This window comes from Herpailurus yagouaroundi, unplaced genomic scaffold (genome assembly GCF_014898765.1).
Source record: "Herpailurus yagouaroundi ecotype Mexico unplaced genomic scaffold, PumYag 191, whole genome shotgun sequence".
Taxonomy (NCBI): Eukaryota; Metazoa; Chordata; class Mammalia; order Carnivora; family Felidae; genus Herpailurus; species Herpailurus yagouaroundi.
The window spans coordinates 14,198,653-14,217,678 of NW_024412422.1; the positions used below are offsets into that span (position 1 = coordinate 14,198,653).

Consider the following 19,026-nt stretch of genomic DNA (forward strand, 5'->3'; position numbering starts at 1 on the left):
ACATACAAATCCTCATTCTACTGTTAATTTGTGTGGCCTTGCTTAAATCACTTAAATTCTGTGTCTTCCCCATCCCACCTTCAGCCCTTTCCCCACGTTATCAAATAAGACTAGGGGACCTGGGGAGCTCAGTGGGTTGGGCTTCCGACTTCAGGTCATGATCTCCCAGTTCATGAGTTCAAGCCCCATATCGGGCTCTCTGCTGTCAGTGCAGAGCCCGCTTCAGATCCTGTCCTCCTCTCTCAGCTCCTCCCCCACTCATGCTCTCTCTCCCAAAAATAAATAAAACACAAAACATTAAAAAAAAAAAAAATGCATACTATGCTAAATGACCAGCCTCCTTCCCCCTCCCTCTATCTTATCTTCCCTTAACTGAATTAAAAAAAAAAAAAAATCACCGAGAGTGTTAACTGGAAGATAAGCTGGTCTACTGTCTGGTCACAAAATCCAGGGACACACAGGTAAATTTCAAAGCCAATAAAAAGGCAACTGAGGGTCCCCAAGCTTCAGGTCAAGGAGATAAATGAGGGGGAGTGGGGAGACTGTGGTACCTGCGGAACGCCCACCCAACACACAAAGTCCACGTTCCTACTCAGCCAGAAGCCTGTTCAGGTGGGAATGTGGGCCCACGGTCGTCAGGTACTCCTGTTTTTCAGGAGAACCTGGAAATCAGAGGATTTTTATGTGGTAGCAACAAATTCAATTTTTTTCAAAATACTGTGGAGTCCCACCCAACAAAACACATTTGGTCAACTGGCTTTGGTCCACAGTCTACCAGTTTGTGATCTCTGCTAGAGATATAGATTTTTTTTTTTTTAAAGTAAGCTCTATGCCCAACGTGGGGCCAGAACTCAAGACCTCAAGATCAAGAGTCACATGCTCCACTGACTGAACCAGTCAGGTGCCCGTTAGATGTTTCTTTCTTTCTTTTTTTTTTTTTTTTTAAAGTTTATTGGTTTTGAGGGAGAGAGAGAGAGGGAGGGACGGAGGGAGGGAGAGAATGAGTAGGATAGGGGCAGAGAGAGAGAGAGAGAGAGAGAGAGAGAGAGAGAGAGAATTCCAAGCAAGCTCCACGCTGTCAGCACAGAGCCCGACGTGGAGCTTGAACCCACAAACTGTGGGATCATGACCTGAGCCAAAGCTGGATGCTCAACCAACTGAGCCACCCAGGTGCCCCTCTTTTTTTTTAATATTTTTTTTTTAATTTTTTTTTTCAACGTTTTTTATTTATTTTTGGGACAGAGAGAAACAGAGCATGAACGGGGGAGGGGCAGAGAGAGAGGGAGACACAGAATCGGAAACAGGCTCCAGGCTCTGAGCCATCAGCCCAGAGCCTGACGCGGGGCTCGAACTCACGGACCGCGAGATCGTGACCTGGCTGAAGTCGGACGCTTAACCGACTGCGCCACCCAGGCGCCCCAATATTTATTTTTGAGAGAGAGAGAAAAAGCACGAGAGGGGGAGGGGCAGAGAGAGAAGGAGACAGAGTATCTGAAGCGTGCTCTGTGCAGAGAGCCCCATGCAGGGCTTGAACTCACGAATCGAGAGATCATGACCTGAGCTGAAGCCACCCAGGCACTCCCTGTTAGAGGTTTCTTAACTGCAAGGACAACAAAGAACTTCTGGCATATTATGGGCAAACATAAGCTGAACTGGGAACCTGAGTACTACATACATTTTTTAAAGAAAAACGCAATCTCGGGGTACCTAGGTGGCTCAGTTGGTTAAGTGTCAGACTTGGGTTGTCATGATCTCATGGTTCATGAGTTCGAGCCATGCACGGGGCTGTCTGCTGTCAGAACAGAGTCTGCTTGGGATCTTCTGTCCCCCATTCTCTGCCCCTCCCTGGCTGGTTCTCTCTCTCTCAAAAATAAACTTAAAAAAAAATTAAAAAAAGAAAAACGCAATTGTATTTTCTAAAAATCAACTTCCATGTAAGTTGCTGGCACACAACTATTAAGTAAACTGGGTCCGGCCAGCATTCACTCTCCTAGTCCCTATTCAAAACCTCGGGCACAGACGGCTGCGCTGTGTCTCCAGTTCCTTATTCCGTCCCCAAGTCTTAGCAATCCTCTGGTATTGTTACATGTTTTCCTTTTTTTCTTCCCTCTCACCTTGTTCCAATCACTCTCTTTGTAGTCCCCCAAGTTTAATTTCTAATACTTCCTTCTGGAGTACTTAACCAAAGGGTCTTCCCCCCACCAACCCATCCTGAGTCACTAACAGGATCCTCCACTTCTAGTGGCCCCGACTGGTGCTGCACCAAGTCCAAATCTTTCAAACTCAACTCAGAACCCTCCAAAGTGCCAAATCCAACTATTCGAACTTCCTCATGGCTTACGGTCACCTAAACATATAGCTGTCTCCTCTGTGCCAGTGCATTAGCTCCCTTCCTAAAATGCCCTCCTACAGTCTCTCCAAACTCAACACCCAATCTCCATTATATCTCTGCCACAAAATGAAATCTTCTCAGGCCACGTGAGTCCAGGGAGACCTCCTCTTCCTCCAAAGTCATAACCCTAATTGTGACTGTCCAATGTACTTTTTGCTGTACCTTCTATTACTACTTACACCATGTGCTTGTCAAATTGTGTGATTATGGAAGGGGGAACCATGTAGTATACCTCGTGTACAAACCCACCACACACATGCAGTGTTATACACAGCAATGAAATAAATGTACAGAATTAATTAACCCAAAACATACAACATTTCCAAACTATAAGGAAAAAAATTACTTGTAACTAGAACATTACATGATCTGACAGCTCAGAACTAGCTATACATGCAAGTTCAATCCTAAAATGGACAGTTATCAAACACTTTTGGTTAACTCACATTGTCTTTGTCTACCAGATGAGATCCACACAAAAAGGATGTGAGTACCGCGTGTAATACTACACCCTATCAAATACGCAAGTTATTATCACCTTGGTCAGTATGTTAGTTTACTTCAGTGAGATTTAATGCTTACTCATTAGTTTATGCAGTTGAGTAGCCCCCCTTCACCCCAAAAAAGTTTTCTGAGGGTTGTTTTAGAGTACTTTTAGCCAAGTGTACTTCCATAACACAATACAGATACAGCTTTTAAAACTCACCATGGTTGGGGAAAAACTCCTCATTTTCATGTCGTTTATCCATATTCTCGCTACTTCTTTATTAGAAGACTCCTTCTTTACCGTACCATTGCTTACATCAGCTGAGGGGGAGAGTCATTACATTTTAGAACGATTTCTGAATTTCTTTTCCAACAGTTTTTTAAAAACTCAGTAGTTTACCCACTTCACAAATGAAAAAATACCGATCTGCTTATCACTACCTTAAATTAAGCATAAGGATAAAAACATGCAAGGCAATGTGTTATCGTGGAGGTAAGAATTAACCTTAGAAAACAAGTTACCTTAAACGGATATGCGTGTACAGGAAACCTGAAAACTATCAAAAAGACACCTTAATCAGAATATTTGATAGTTTCTTTCAACACAAACACCAAAAGCTAGCATTACTTTGGGACACTTCACTTGGTTCATCAAAAAACCCCACAAAACTTGGTATTATCACCAAGACAGAATCAATCTCACCTGAGTTGATGATACTTGCTTTCAAGGCAAAATAATTCTTTCTTGGAAGCAAAAAAGAAAAAAATTTGGAAATTCTACATTCCTCCTCTCCTCAAAGATCCGAACAATGAATTTTTTCTTCTTCTATACCAGTGGTTTGCAAACTCTTTTTACACACAGCAAGAGAACTGAATCCTTCAATTTGAGTACTAGGCCAAGGAGAACTTCTTGACTGAGGAGTCTAGAGCCCCGTAACCAGCCTACATCCCTGAAGTGCTCGCTTCAGGTACCTGGGATCCTTGAGACCACAGTGTGACAATCACACCAGGAGCACTGACCGGATCTGATCTATTCTACCAAAAGATAGGGAGTGTTTGGAGGCCTGTCACTTGGGACTCCAAAATAACAAAGTGTTAACAAAATAAGGAGGTCAGAACAGAGATAACGGATTTATCTGTTTAATGTAACTGTGGGAGAGCCAGTGAACAGTTCACAGAGTTACAGAAGCGGACTCAGAACCCAGAGACCCAAAGAGCTCATGGCTCCAAAAGGCGCAACACCCATAGCTAAGTGAGGGAGGAACATGCAAAATCTTGCTCTTTGCAGTTGCATACTTTTATTGTTCTTCCCCTTTAGTAAAAAGATGATCCTCTGCTACAACACAAAAGTATGCTTATCTTCGGCATTCACTTACATGTTTCTTTTTCAGCCCTGGTCTAGTCTGACGGTTTCTCAGGCTTCCACACAAAGATGGCCTTGATTTGTACTCTTTTGTCTTTTTAAAATTACTCCACTGGATGTGGTAGATGTTACTGTACTTACTAAGTATTACTGGATCAGCTCCAAACCTATCCTGTTTTGTTTTGCTTTCTGAACTTCCCTCACAATAACACAGTCTTCTTTACATTATGAGGACATGTGCTCTGAGGGGTAGAATGCTCAGAAAGCCACTCAAAAAAGCAGCAGTATTTCCTCAAACCCAAAAACTTTTAATGGAAGTTGCTTCCAAAACTGATCACCCCACCCCACCCCTAAGTCTCCCAAGAGCCATCCCAGATGCTGCCCTGCACACCAGCCAGGTCAGGGCCACGGTCCTGCTCTCCATGGCAGAAAATAAAAATCTGTCCTAAGGCAGCTAAAATTATTTTTCAGTTGGCATCTAGCTGCCAGGCTGCAGTTAGTTCAGGACAATGACCTTGAGTAAACTATAACCATAAAGCCACAATGGTATGGATTCAAAGAAAAGATTAAATAATTTGATATTTTTAATACATCTCTCACTGGAGACAAAGTTAGTTCTACATCGCGCTAGAAACACTTTTTGACCACTGCTTTCGAACGCCCCAGCCTTCTTCTTTATAAACATAAGCACAACTTCCAAGCAGTCAATTCTGTCCCTAAATTACATATTGGTCTATATCAGGTATTAGAACTTATTTATTTCCCACAATTAGAAATACAAATACATTTTTCCTTTGGAAAAAGGAACTGTACAATACCTATCACCTCATTCCAAAACCCTAATAAAATGCTATTTATGTGCCAGTATAAATCATCAGGAACCTCCATTCTATCTCCTTAATCCAAACATACAATAATCCCAAAGAAATCTACTTTAAAAAAAGGCACCAATTCCTATGCTAAAACTATACAATAGTGGTCAGCTCAGACTATGACTGAGGTCAGTTACCGTTTCCAACAGTGCCTGCCATGGTACTGTTACATAAAAGGCACTCAAATAGGGGCGCCTGGGTGGCTCAGTCGGTTAAGCGGCCGACTTCGGCTCAGGTCATGATCTTGTAGTTCGTGAGTTCGAGCCCCGCGTCGGGCTCTGTGCTGACAGCTCAGAGCCTGGAGCCTGTTTCAGATTCTGTGTCTCCCTCTCTCTGACCCTCCCCCGTTCATGCTCTGTCTCTCTCTGTCTCAAAACTAAATAAACGTTAAAAAATAAAAATTAAAAAAAAAAATAAATAAACAAAAAAGGCACTCAAATATATTTCAGCAGAATGTAGAGGGAAGGAAAGAATATCCCTCTTAAGAGTTCACATTTTTCAGTTTCTAAAACTATACTACTAAAATATGACATTGCTAAAATTTTTAAAAACACCAATTAATTCTATTTTACCCTTAAAAATTACCTCAATACACTAAACACGAAGCTTCCTCTGAACGTTCCACTTAAAACTGTAACCTCTTCCTGCCCTGTACCCCATTTTCTATTTCTTTCCACAGAGCTTGTCCGTATCAGACGTACTGTATAACTTATTTTGTTTATTGTCTGCATCTCTCCACTAGGATGCAAGCTCCATGAGAGCAGAGATTCCAACAGTTTTTCTCCCAGCCATAGCCTCAAAACCCCAGAACAGTACTTGGCATATAGAAGGCACTCAATAAATATTTGTTGAATAAATGAGCAACAACAAACTCCAAAGAAAAACTACAAAATCTATATTCTTTATGCATAAACAAACTCTTTAAAAATGCAATCAAACCACTGTGGAACTTTTTCCCGTTAAACCCTATCCTTAAGGTATTATGGATTAGCTAGTAGTGATGGTTTAACAACTGTGAATATACTATAATCTACTCAACCATATACTTTAAAAAGGTAAAAATTATCGTATGCACGTTATATTTCAATAAAGCTGTTTTTTTAGAAAGTTATTATATGGGTGCTCATTCTTCAAAAAAAATGCAGTAAATTATTTTATAATGAAAACATGTGTATTTTAAAAGGGAATTTTTACTAAATACACGACTATCCACAAGCAATGAAGCCAGTGACAGGCAAAATCATAAAGCTGTAAAAGTCACAGTAAAGCAGTAAAGTATCAGTTTAAAGCCAGTTACCTCACACATGGTCCAAGGACCACCAGCAATAACACCTCCAAAAAGCTTGTTAGAAAAATGCAGAATCTTGGGCCCCACCCAGACCTACTGAATCTGATTCTGGCTGTGAACAAGATCACATAAAGTTTGAGAAGCACAGATTTAAAGGACCAAGAAAGTGTTAACCAGTTATTCCCAGTATATAAAACCAGTATCTCATGGTGTTAATGATTGTAGCCACCTGGAAATTTCGTATTTTACTTCAAGGTAAATGCTAAGGCTTCTAAATTTCTTCTTCCTTTGTACTGTATAAATACTGTAATTGTACGGAGTCATGCAGACATCTCCTTCCTGCCCAGTTCTTTTAAGACCCAAGCAAACCCTTAAAAACACACTGACCTATCTTACCTCAGGGAGACAGGTGACACCATAGAAAATAGAAAGACTTACTAGCTGCTGTTGCAACTGGCTGAGCGATATTAGCTGGTGGCTTCAGTTTCATGAGTTCGTTCAGACTATTATTTTTTAGTAGATCCTTCAGCTGAACCTGGTCTTTTGAGGGTGCAGAGGTCATGGCATTTCGTACTGCTGGTGCTGAGACTGAAGGGCGTGTGTTTGCAGTAGTCTGGATAAACTTTGTTAATGTGATGGTCTGCCTATTCGTTGTTACAGGCGGTGTTTTAGTCATTACAATTGTAGATCCCAAGGTCGGAAGCTGATTTATTTGATTCAGCACAAATGTTGTAGTAGATGGAGGCTGCTGCTATAAAAGAAAACCATAACACATCAGACCACTGAGAAGTACTTTACTCTCTAACACAGCCTAGATCCACACACATGGAAGGCCATTTAAAAATCTAAAACTAGGGGCTCAGTCAGTTGAGTGTCTGACTCTTGATTTCGGCTCAGGTCACGATCCCAGAGTCATGGGATCGAGCCTGGTGTCTGCATGGAACCTGCTTGAGATTCTCTTTCTCCCTCTGCCCCCTCCCCTTCCTCACTCCCTCTCTAAAATTTAAAAAAAAAAAAAAAAAAAAAAAAATGGGGGGGCACCTGAGTGGCTCACTCAGTTAAGCATCCAACACTTGGTTTGGTTCAGGTCATGATCTCATGGTTTGTGGATTCAAGCCGCGCACTGGGCTCTGTGAACGTGCTTGGGATTCTCGCTCTGTGTCCCTTCCCTGCTCCCATGCATGCACATGTATGGGCTCTCTCACTCTCTCAAAATAAATAAACATTTAAAAGTTAATAATAAAAAAATAAAATTTAAAACTGACTTTCTTACCAAACTACTGGTGCTGTATTTTTAATTAAATATGCCTAACTATAAACTACCAAGTTAAAACACACCATTTTGAGGGGGAAAAAAAAGGTATAGTAGTAGTGTGACATTTTCTGTAACTGTCAGGGGCAGCAAGCATAAAATAGGACTATCCCAAGCAAGCTGTGATGTATTGCAACCCTATAATACAAGGGCTAGGAAGAGAAAGTATTTCTAATCCCAGCACTGCCTCAACTAGGTCAATAACCTTAAGCAAATCACTTCACCCCTGGAGGCCCAGGCTCTCTGAAGTCCATTTTCCATTTCTAACATTCTGTGATTCTTATACAATGTTTGCTATCATACAGACTATACCAACATTTAGAACTTAAAAGAGAAAACTACCAAGCAGCATTTTTTTTTTTTGAAGATTTTACTTTTAAGTAATCTCTGCACCCAATGTGTGACTTGATCTCATGACCCCGAGATCAAGAGTCCTATGCTCTATTGACTGAGCCAGCCAGGCAACCCCAAGCAACATTTTAAGTACCTATCTTGCATGAATGATCCAGGGAATCCACCAATATCATCAATATCAAACATTGGTGATAATACAGGTACTACCTTTGAGCCTAAGAAAAACCATATAGCATTTTGTTTTTTATAGTTGAGGGGTGGGGAGGGGACATTAGAAGCTGGACAAAAATGCAGGAAAAAAAAGTCAAAGATTTGAGAATGATAAAATATCTGTGATCTTAAACGACTGAAGTACAACTGAGTATTTTTATAAATTTCAGTCTATTTCTACTTCCTTCCCTCTTCAAAGTATTTGGTATTTTTCCATGACTCCTATAATAAGAATTTTGTAGGCTGCCACTTATCCCCCCTTTTTTAAAGCAGGGAACTCTTTTAAAGATTTAAGTAATCTCTACACACAATATGGGGATCAAACTCACAACCCTCACATGCTCTTCCAACTGAGCCAACCAGGCGTCCCACCACTTACCACTTTCAAATAAAACCCTCAACAATAATTTATCATAATTATCAAATTTTTAACTAGGATGTCCTTTACACCACTAGGCTTAAGTTCATAAATGCTATGTTTAAGGTAAACTCTGTATTTAAAGCACAATTATGATCACATAATGGACAAAAGCTGAAATAAACAAGGAAAAATTAAGTGCAGTGGGTTAATGTGTAGTTCACAAATTTTATATCATTTACAATGAGTAAATTCAAAAAATTTTGTTTTGTCCTAATTGTCTTTTGATCAACATAGCTACCAGAAGAATGAAAGCATTATTTTAGCAAGTAGGATGTGAGAGTAGCATATTGGAAAGCAGCAAAAAGCAGAACTAGTAAGATAAAAATGACTTCATATTATAGGTTATTTTCTGACTATGATCCTAAACCATTTTAGTAACAATGTCAAATGTAAATCGTTCTTACCCTAACATTTAACAGTGCTGGAGTAGGTACTGTCTCTTGTTCTGGTTTAACAGGAACTGCTGCTTCAGTCTCCAAACCCAATTCTAACGCACTAAGTGGCACTGACTGGAGAGAAAATAACATCAGAGAAAGAAATAAAATATGATGGGAGCGAACTGTTTTAAGACCCAAAGATGTATTCATTTTATTAAAACAACAAAAACAAAAAAGTTTTACCCTCAAAAAAATATGATACCAAGTATAAAGTAATAATCTTTCCAAGTACAACATCTTCACAAAATTATGCTAACACCAGAATCTTATTTTAACTTTCAGAGAAAGTATATAGTGAAACCTCAGAAGGTCCCCAAGAAGTACAAAGACAACTAGTAAGGAAATTAACAACCCTCCCACAAGAGCTCTAAATAATACGTCTCTCTTATATAAATATGTATGTATATCAGAGCAGAAAATGTCTTAATTTTTCACTGCAAAAATGTCCCTCTCATGAATGAAGACTAATAACATAAAAATAACATGCACATGCATATTTAAAATTATGTCTTGGGGCGCCTGGGTGTCTCAGTCCGTTGAGTGTCCGACTTGGGCTCAGGTTACGATCTCATGGCTCAGTTAGCGGGTTTGATCCCTGCATCAGGCTCCCAGAACCCACTTAGGATCCTCTGTCTCCCTCTCTCTCTGCCCCTCCCTAACCCACTTACACACGTGCACTCTCTCAAAAATAAACATTAAAAAAATTTTTTAATGTATCTTAATACCTATTTCTGTAAGGAGAAATGAAATTTAAGCAGTCTACTTTTTACAGAGGCTTTGGAAAACTCTTACCTGCTGAACTGGAGGAGTAGGTGTTGGAGTTGCAAGCCCTGCATCTCCACCATCAATATCAAAGAGGTCATTCGGACTAATTCCACTCTCACTCAAAGCAGCAAGCAGTAAATCTTGCCCTGGCTCCACCATCTTTAGAACAAAAGATTTAATGTTAACATAAAAAACTTAAAATGACAATTAACTCTCTTCTAAATATAAATGAACATTTTCTACTAGATCCATTCACTTGATATTTATGAAGAACCTGTTACATATCAAGTAAGAACGACTAACGAGAAATAGTCTCTGATTCCAAAAAATTCACAAGATGGAAAGGACAGAGAAATATGTAAAACACAGCAAGAGTATTTGTGTACAAAATGCGGTGGGAACAGAAAAGGAATGTTAAACTTGGCCTGGGGAGAGAGAGGGGACAAAGATGACCGGGAACTACTGAGTCTCAAGGAAGAAATCACCAGGTGCGGAAGCATCTTCTGCACGGTGCATTAAAATTATGGAGGCATGAAAGACATTAGTACTTTAAGAACAACGTTTATGAGTAATTTACCATTGGTACGGAAGCTCAGAACAGAAATCCAAGGCTCAGATAGGTGATGACGAGAGATGAGCAAAATGTCACCCACAACCTTCTATACAATGCTAGAGAGTTCACTTAATCTCGTGGGTGGTGGGGGTCACTGAAGAGTTATCAGATAGAAGACTGCAGAACACAGTCAGATTTGTGACAGGTTACTCCACAGAAGTATGGAAGCAAACTGAGAATGGGTAGAATAAGACCAGAAGCAGAGAGACATTTTAGGAAACCACTACACACACCAAGAGAGAGATGATGTGCTATAATAACAGAGTGTGGAAAGAAGGGGGGATGGATTCCAAGATATTCAGGAAGGACAATCCATAAGGCTAAGTTTATACAGAAGCTCTTAAGATCAAAGAAAATGTGAAATACACAAAAAGCATGAATTGATGGACGATTAGAGATAAGCCAACACAAAGTGAAAAAATAAGCATTGAGTACAGGAGACCCAAAAAGGAGTTATATGGTTTAGTAGGGGAAAATGAAGCAAGCAAATACATTTCAGGTTTGGGTTTTCCAACTGTACTCTAAGGAACCAATGTACTTTGATCCAATGTATCAAAGTAATTTAGCACCAAAACAGATTTTTATCCATTTTGTAGAGGGAAAAAAACAACTTTCTCAATTTTTAACTTTTGTCATTATCTGAAATAACCAATTTACATACATAAACACGGAAAAAAAATGACTGTACTTATTTTTCTCAAAACACTAATTTCATGTTACATAAATATACTAATTTTCAGCTAGCTCATTTGTTCTCAGGCTGTGTGACAGAATTAAATGCCAGTGTTTTCATTATGTCCTACTAAAAGAAAGGTGTTAGTCACCATGACCATGACTTCCAATGTGCAGAAATACTGTTTCAAATGAAAGCAAGATACTTAACAGAAAAATCCTCTACTAGGTAGGCCTATGTCACAGGAGCCTAAGTATCAATTAGAAAGAAGTTCTAACAGAAACATGAATGAGTTTAAGATAGAAACCACAGATACCCAGAAATGAAACTAACGGCAGACTGTTTAAAGAGGGTCTTAAACAGCCCCAAGGAAGAAGAGATAAGCCGAATGAGATTCCCCCAAAATTTTTCAGAAAAAGGAAAAGAAGTCTTTGGAATACATTTTGAGCAGGAAGAAGGACAGAAAAGAAATTGACAACTAAGTATCTTTTACAAAGCTCACAGTGTTAGGCTCTTCATGTACACTATGAGCCCACAACAACCCCGAAAAAGGTAGGTATTATAATTCCAGAGATGAAACTGAGGCGCATAAAGCTTATATTACCTACACCTACCCAGATCTAGACTGTTCAAACTCCCAAAGCCCATGCATTCTCTTTCCAATGAATAGATCAAGAAGTCAATGTTGCTAACCTAAGAAGTTTCAATACTTAACTTTGGAATAAATGCCAGTTTGAGATTAAAATCAGAAGGAAGACAGATTATTGCACAGCAAGATGGAAACGGTATGAAGGGAATGAACAGAGGAGACAAATAGGAGAAACGTCCCAATGAAGATGTAAAATAAATAGCTGACCATATTTTACAAACTAATCCTAGTAATGTAGTACAAACAGGTACTGAGAGCTAAGCCAATGCTTTAGAAACATTTTCAGGGTCGCTCATGTGGCTCAGCCAGTTAAGTATCTGACTCTTGGTTTCGACTGAGGTCATGATCTCACGGTTCGTGGGTTCAAGCCCCACATCCAGCTCTATGCTGACGACACAGAACCTACTTGAGATTCTCTCTCCTTCACTCTGTACCTACCCTGCTCACTCGAAGTAAATAAACACTTAAAAATAAAAAATAAATAAAAACATTTTCAATCCACAAAATACTTCACTAAGACCAGTGACCTGGGGGAATGTGTGGTGGTCCTGGTCTGCTTGCTATGACTAATCCTGATCTAGATTGATTGATAAAACTCCAGAAACTATCAAAATGTCATCTTTTTAAAGTCAATATTAGAGGGGCGCCTGGGTGGCGCAGTCGGTTAAGCGGCCGACTTCAGCCAGGTCACGATCTCGCGGTCCGTGAGTTCGAGCCCCGCGTCGGGCTCTGGGCTGATGGCTCGGAGCCTGGAGCCTGTTTCCGATTCTGTGTCTCCCTCTCTCTCTGCCCCTCCCCCGTTCATGCTGTCTCTCTCTGTCCCAAAAATAAATAAAAAACGTTGAAAAAAAAATTTAAAAAAAATAAAAAAAAATAAAGTCAATATTAGAAATAATGATTTACTTACATTTGAAATAAAAATACATTGTTTTGGGGCGCCTGGGTGGCTCAGTCGGTTAAGCCGCCGACTTCAGCTCAGGTCACAATCTCGTGGTCCGTGAGTTCGAGCCCCGTGTCAGGCTCTGGGCTGACAGCTCAGAGCCTGGAGCCTGCTTCAGATTCTGTGTCTCCCTCTCTCTCTGCCCCTCCCCCGTTCATGCTCTGTCTCTCTCTGTCTCAAAAATAAATAAAACGTTTAAAAAAAAACATTGTTTTGAACCAGTGACACCTAAACTACAGACCAAAGAACGCTTGGGAGGCCAAGGGATCCATTAATCCACTAGAGGCACGCCAAGCCCTACCTAATTATACTAAAAAGTATAAAAACATCATTAATGAAAAAAAAAATCATTGAAAAGCATTACTAAATTCATGAGAGGCTTTTGAAACATATTTTCTGAACAGTGAGAATTGAAAGTACAAAAATATTATCAGGGAAGGGAAAAATTTGGGAAAAACTTGGTATTTTTACAAGAAATAACAGCTCAGTTATAAATAACACTCAATGACCTACTGCAAATTCATTCACAGGAATAACAATTCGAGACCTCTAACCTCAGTAGTGACTTAGTAACGACAATGACTTTTACAAGCTGTTAATGAAGGAGATTTTAGATTTATATACATCTTACACACAAAATCTAGGGATCCTTTTTTTTTTTTTTTTTTTAATGTGTATTTCTGAAAGAGAGACAGAGCATGATGGGGAAGGGGCACTCAGAATCCGAAGACACAGAATCCGAAGCAGGCTCCAGGCTCTGAGCTGTCAGCACAGAGCCTGATGTGGGGCTCGAACCCACAAGCCATGAGATCATGACCTGAGCCCAAGTAGGACACCCAACTGACTGAGCCACCCAGGCCCCCCTAGGGATCCTTTCTTAGTCAACTGTGCACAAATTCTTTACTTGCACTTTTTTGCAGTGAAAAGGGGGGAAAGGGATATGGAGGAACATCTAGTGCCATTAGGCAATACTCTTAATATTTAATTTTCCTATTCTGAAACTATTACAGACTCACAGAATTTCAGTGTTCAGGCGAAGAGAGCTCTTAAAAAGGTTATATTATTCAATCGTCTCCTCACCTTACGAATAAGATTTATTGAGAGGAAAAACAACAATTTTACTTTGAACCCTTTAAATGCAATATAAATGCAAATACTGTTAGATAGATATAAGAGAACTGTGTTACAGTGTATCTAACAAAGGATTTCGTAGCCCTTAGGTGAAGTTTAACATGTAGCAATGTTTAAACAAACCCCAAAATTGCTAACCTCAGAGTGACTCTATCTGAAACAACGAACAAAAGGTTCCATTTCTATCATAAATAAACACATTCAAAAATACCACCTATTTCAAAATAGTACACCTATGAAAGCATGTACGATAAATAAGAAACAAGGACACAGTAGTAGAAATGAAGAGCCATCCTTGGCAAGAAGAGAATCCTGAGAAACAAGTGCCAATCAGAAGAATGCAAGGGTACAGTTCCCACTGAGAATACCAACACTGAAACCTATCAACCAGGACAAGATTGCTCTTGTTGAGACCTAAAGCAGATCTTTATAGCTCTGGGCAGATACAAGGGGTCTATCTGTAGCAGTGGCAAGTGTGCAGACGATGGGGTCAAACAATATCTGGGTTCAAATCCTGGCCACATCATCCACTAGTAGTATAATACAGTCAAATAATAACTTATGTGATCAAGTAATAACTTGTTTCCTCAAATGGGAATAAAAACAGAACCTATTTTACAGGATTGCTGTTACATAAATGTTACATTACTAGCTATTAAATATCATTTGGATAAATATTAGTATCACGTCAAAAATACAGGTTTTCTTCCACATCACTGATCCAACGCTTTTTTCCCTAAAATACAACTTTACTTGTGGGCAATCTATTCAATAACTTCCACATTAGTTCTATAAAATACGAGTTCCTTTTTACCTATAAGTGTCAGATATTCAATTTGTCCAGCTAACCAGTTAGGTTGCCTAGAGGAGACTGGTAGACCTCTTTATGTAAAGCAAGTATCTTTCTTTGCCTGAACCAATAACAGGACTTTTTCTCCTTAACAACGCTAAGTATGTCTGCCTTTTAACTCCGCTTCAACTTTGCTTTTACAAAGCCCACACGTAACGAATGACATTTAGTTTAAGAAGTTGAAGGATAATGATCCACTCAGAATTTAGCTAATATAATCTATGAACAAGGTATTTATTCAGTGTCTACTGAATGCAATTCCTTAATTAAGAACATCAGGAGAGGGGCACCTGGGTGGCTCCGTTGGTTAAGTGTCCAACTCTTGGTTTCAGCTCAGGTCATGATCTCATGTTTTGTGAGTTCAAAGCCCCACATCAGGCTCTGCGCTGACAGTGGGGAGCCTTGCTTGGGATTCTCTCTCCATCCCTTTCATGCATGCATACTCTCTCGCTCTCTCTTCCTCTCTCAAAATAAATAAATGAAACTAACAACAACAAAAAAAGAACATCACGAGATATAAAAAATATAAAAAATTCATTAACAAGGATTTTCATTACCTTGAGGAATATAATTTGTATTTTTTTTTTAATTTTTTTTTTCAACGTTTATTTATTTTGGGGACAGAGAGAGACAGAGCATGAACGGGGGAGGGGCAGAGAGAGAGGGAGACACAGAATTGGAAACAGGCTCCAGGCTCCGAGCCATCAGCCCAGAGCCCGACGCGGGGCTCGAACTCAGGGACCGCGAGATCGTGACCTGGCTGAAGTCGGACGCTTAACTGACTGCGCCACCCAGGCGCCCCATATAATTTGTATTTTTAAATAGCTATTTTTCAAGGGAGCAATTGCTCACTGAAGTTTGCCTCTTCCTGCTCTCACTACAAAACTTATAGGAAGAATGGATTCACAAAGGAATGTGCAGATAACAAAATTTCAAATATGCTTTACAAAAAAACACATGAAAGAATGGAGGGGGTGGGACAACTTTCTTGATTACCACCATCAAATCCAGATGGTTAGACACCTTGAGATTTACTACAGTGTTGATTTCTTTTCTCTTTTAACCCTCCAGATAACCCATGAATAAATATTACCTGTTATCCCTTTGTCACAGATAAAAACTGAGCCTTAGAGAGATGAACTGTAACAAGGTAACAACAAAGCAAGCATGGAGCAGAATTAGAAACCTAGGAGCTCTGACCCCACATCCCCCCAAGATACTGTACTCTTAACCCTAGAACATATTTTTCAATCTGCTGGTCACACCACAGTGTGTTGTGAAGTCAATTCAGTGTATCATGATCAGCATTCTTAAATATTTCAATACAGAACAGAAAACTAGCGCAGAGTGCGTAGAGAGGATAAACATTTCACGACATGACTTTTTCAGTTCCGTGTGTGCGTATATACTAGATCACAATGTAAAACATGTCATTATGTTTACACAACGTAAAAATACCACGGGATGCAGTAAAAAGGTTTCAAAATCACTACTCTGTACTATACACTGCCTCCCCAGAATTAAATAAGCAAGTTAACTTGATGGGTTTTGTACTGTACTCATAAAACCAGAGTTCCTGCTCTTCAAGAGCCTATCTTTCCATCTACACAAAATTTCAGTGGTATCCCAAGACTGTCCTAATAAGTTCAACGACATCAAAGTCAATCTTCAGCATAAAAAAAAAAAAAAAAAAAAAAAAGACAACTGCAAAAACTTTAGGATCCTATCATTTTGGTAACTACTTAGCTATTTCATGTAAAAGCAGCTCTTCTCAGAAAGTATCTTTACACTAATTTTAGGCAGACAAAGCAGGGGAACTGAGAGACTCATGAAGTCAGGGTACCTGCAAGACCAGATCTCAGATCCAAGCGTTCAGGACCTTCACAGGAGGCAAGTCTCAAATCAAAGCTCAATTTAGAAACTAAGAAACGCAGAAATGTATCTGCAGCCAGAGTCTTTGAGATGAATCATTTTAAAAAGCATGAAAGAATCTCCACACTGTCCGTTTTTAAGCAGTACGTAATTTCAGCAAAGCCCTTAAGTAAAACTGCCAGACACTTAACAGCATTCAATAAATGAATGAATGAATGGGACTGTCAGCCACCAACTAAGCCTCCCCTTCTGATACTTACCCACAAGCTAGAGTAAAATTCACTTAAAATTCTATAGACAACTGTGTGTAATTAAGTTAGCCTGCGGGACAAAAGAGCAGAAGCCAAAAGAATATAGATGTTTTTCCAGATAAAGGAAATTTTGGAAGCAGCTTCTTTAGACACGAAAATGAAACGTTCCCTTGCTCTCAAAATCACGGTCCCATGCAAGGCACCCATGCCAAACTCTGCATTTTGTCCTAGAAATTCTATACAAACTGTCTTTGGGGCAATGATCCTGGCTTTCCCCGCAGCTTACGGAAAAAAAATCACTTGATTGCCGTAAATATAGTGGGGGAAAGGAATCCCTTCGCACTGTTAGCTGGTTCCTGTCTCCGAGTCTATCTGCTCTAGGGCAACTCTGATTTGACAGCTTTCTAGACCTTCCTGGCCGACTCTGTACAAGCCCTACTTCGTCCCTAACCATGGCTGTCTAGAAAAAAAAAATACAAACCAACAACCATTTAACCCAACATCAACTGCTAATAATCAACTCTCAAAGGTCAAAGGGGACCCAGCTTTTAACCTTCCCTCAGCAACACGTGTTTAGTACAAACTTCCGGGTGCGGTTACAATTGGCTGCGCAATTCAATGGATAAAAACGTTGCTTTATTTGACTCTCATTTTCTTGGCCCTTCTTTCCCCACGTTTCTCAACCAGCGACTCCCCAAAACAAAAGCTTCCTACAGTAAACGGAGCCCGCACATAAAAAGGGCTTCTCTGTGCGAGGATCAAGTTAGTGGTCCGCAAACATTAACCAAACAGCAGCACAAAGCCGGGGTGGAAAGGGGAGGAGCTGGATGCCAGGGTCAGGAAAGAAACAATCACAAGGGTTCGGGCACATCCAAATCTCCTCAGCGGTTAAACCGATCCCAAACCACTTCAGGGAAACCACCAGCGAGCACTGGTTTGGGGAACTTTAGATGCTCGTTACGCCAAGCACTCTTAGAGCAAGCAAATCCGCAACCGCCTTTCTCTGCATAGATGCTTAGGGTCTGGGAGGCGAGCGAGCTGGACACAAAATTAACCTGATCGCTCGGTGAGGCTTGAAGGTGGCCCCCACGTGTCCCACGTACCGCTTCGACACCCTGAGAGCGACGTAATCAGAAAACTGCAGGTGTGGGGTCCAGATTTGGGGCGCTCCCATCGCCTCCCGCACTCGTCGTAAGCCGGGAGCAATCCTCCGACAGGAGGACTTTTGAAGGATTGCGGAGCTCACTTTCCTGCGGGTCCGGGACCTCGCAGTCCTCGAGTGGAGCGGGGAAAGCAAGGGGGGCGACCCAAGTAGAGTCGGAGCCGGAGTCCGCACACCTTGCCTCCCCGCCCAAACTGGGTGCCTCCGGCCCGGGACAGCGGGGCCCCCGGGGCCCGAGAGCCCCACGCGCAGCGACCGCAGGGCCCGGCGCTGACGGGCGGAGGAAGCGAGTGCGGCGGGGCGGCTGCTGCTGGGACCGTGCCCCCGAGAACCCTGGGGCGCGCAGCTGAGGGGGCGAAGAGGGGCGAGGGAGGCCCCAAGCCGGGGTGAGGTGGCTGCCCCCCCCCCCAGCCCGGCCCCACACGGCCCCCTGAGGAGGGTGGGAGTGGGAGGCTGGCTGTCCGGGAGGGGGAGTGTGGAAGCAGAAGAGAGCTAAGGAAAGGACTTACTTTCCCCGCGGGATCCGACGCCGGAACAGCTTCTCCCGGGTGGCGAGAGCTTGAAGAACTAGAGGCGACTGGAGCGGAGGCGGCGGTGGCGGCGGCAGCAGCGGCGTCCGGCTCTGCCTACCTCCCCGCCGCCATCTTGACGCCCCTCCCCCCGGCCCCCCCGCCCCGCCGGAGGGGAGGGGGTGGGGCGACGGATGAGGCGCCGCGCGCACGCAGCGCGCGCCGCGCGCCCCACGTGACTTCCTCCCTTTCCCCCCCCCCCACCCGCTCCCCAGCGCCCCCCTCCGCCCCGCCTCCCTCCTAGGTGAAGGAAGATGATTTCCCCCCCCCATCTTGACCGCCCCCTGCCTTCGCTGCCAAGCACGGACTCCGCCGGCCCCAGCCGACCCGGTACCAGTGGTTGGATCCAAGAGAATTCCGGAACCCAAACGGTCCTTTACCGCGTCTCCGGGGTGGGCGAGGGGTGAGGGGGCCGG

General features: G+C 41.8%; 1 protein-coding gene across 5 annotated transcripts in view; it reads right to left on the reverse strand.

The window, feature by feature from the left end:
* The window catches only part of SBNO1 (strawberry notch homolog 1), a 59,474-nt gene extending 40,770 nt beyond the window's left edge, over positions 1–18,704 (reverse strand). Inside the window, exons 1-5 of one of the 5 annotated variants that reach the window (XM_040444019.1) lie at positions 18,551–18,704; positions 9,928–10,059; positions 9,103–9,207; positions 6,840–7,152; positions 3,099–3,199 (exon numbers count right to left, since the gene is read on the reverse strand). In XM_040444019.1, coding sequence (XP_040299953.1) covers positions 3,099–3,199; positions 6,840–7,152; positions 9,103–9,207; positions 9,928–10,059 — 651 coding nt within the window. In that variant the 5' untranslated portion in view covers positions 18,551–18,704. Of the gene's footprint in view, positions 1–3,098; positions 3,200–6,839; positions 7,153–8,200; positions 8,283–9,102; positions 9,211–9,927; positions 10,060–18,550 lie in introns of those variants that run through there. The other 4 variants (XM_040444020.1, XM_040444018.1, XM_040444021.1 and 1 more) reach the window with 4 other exon arrangements.
* Positions 18,705–19,026: the final 322 nt, after the last annotated feature.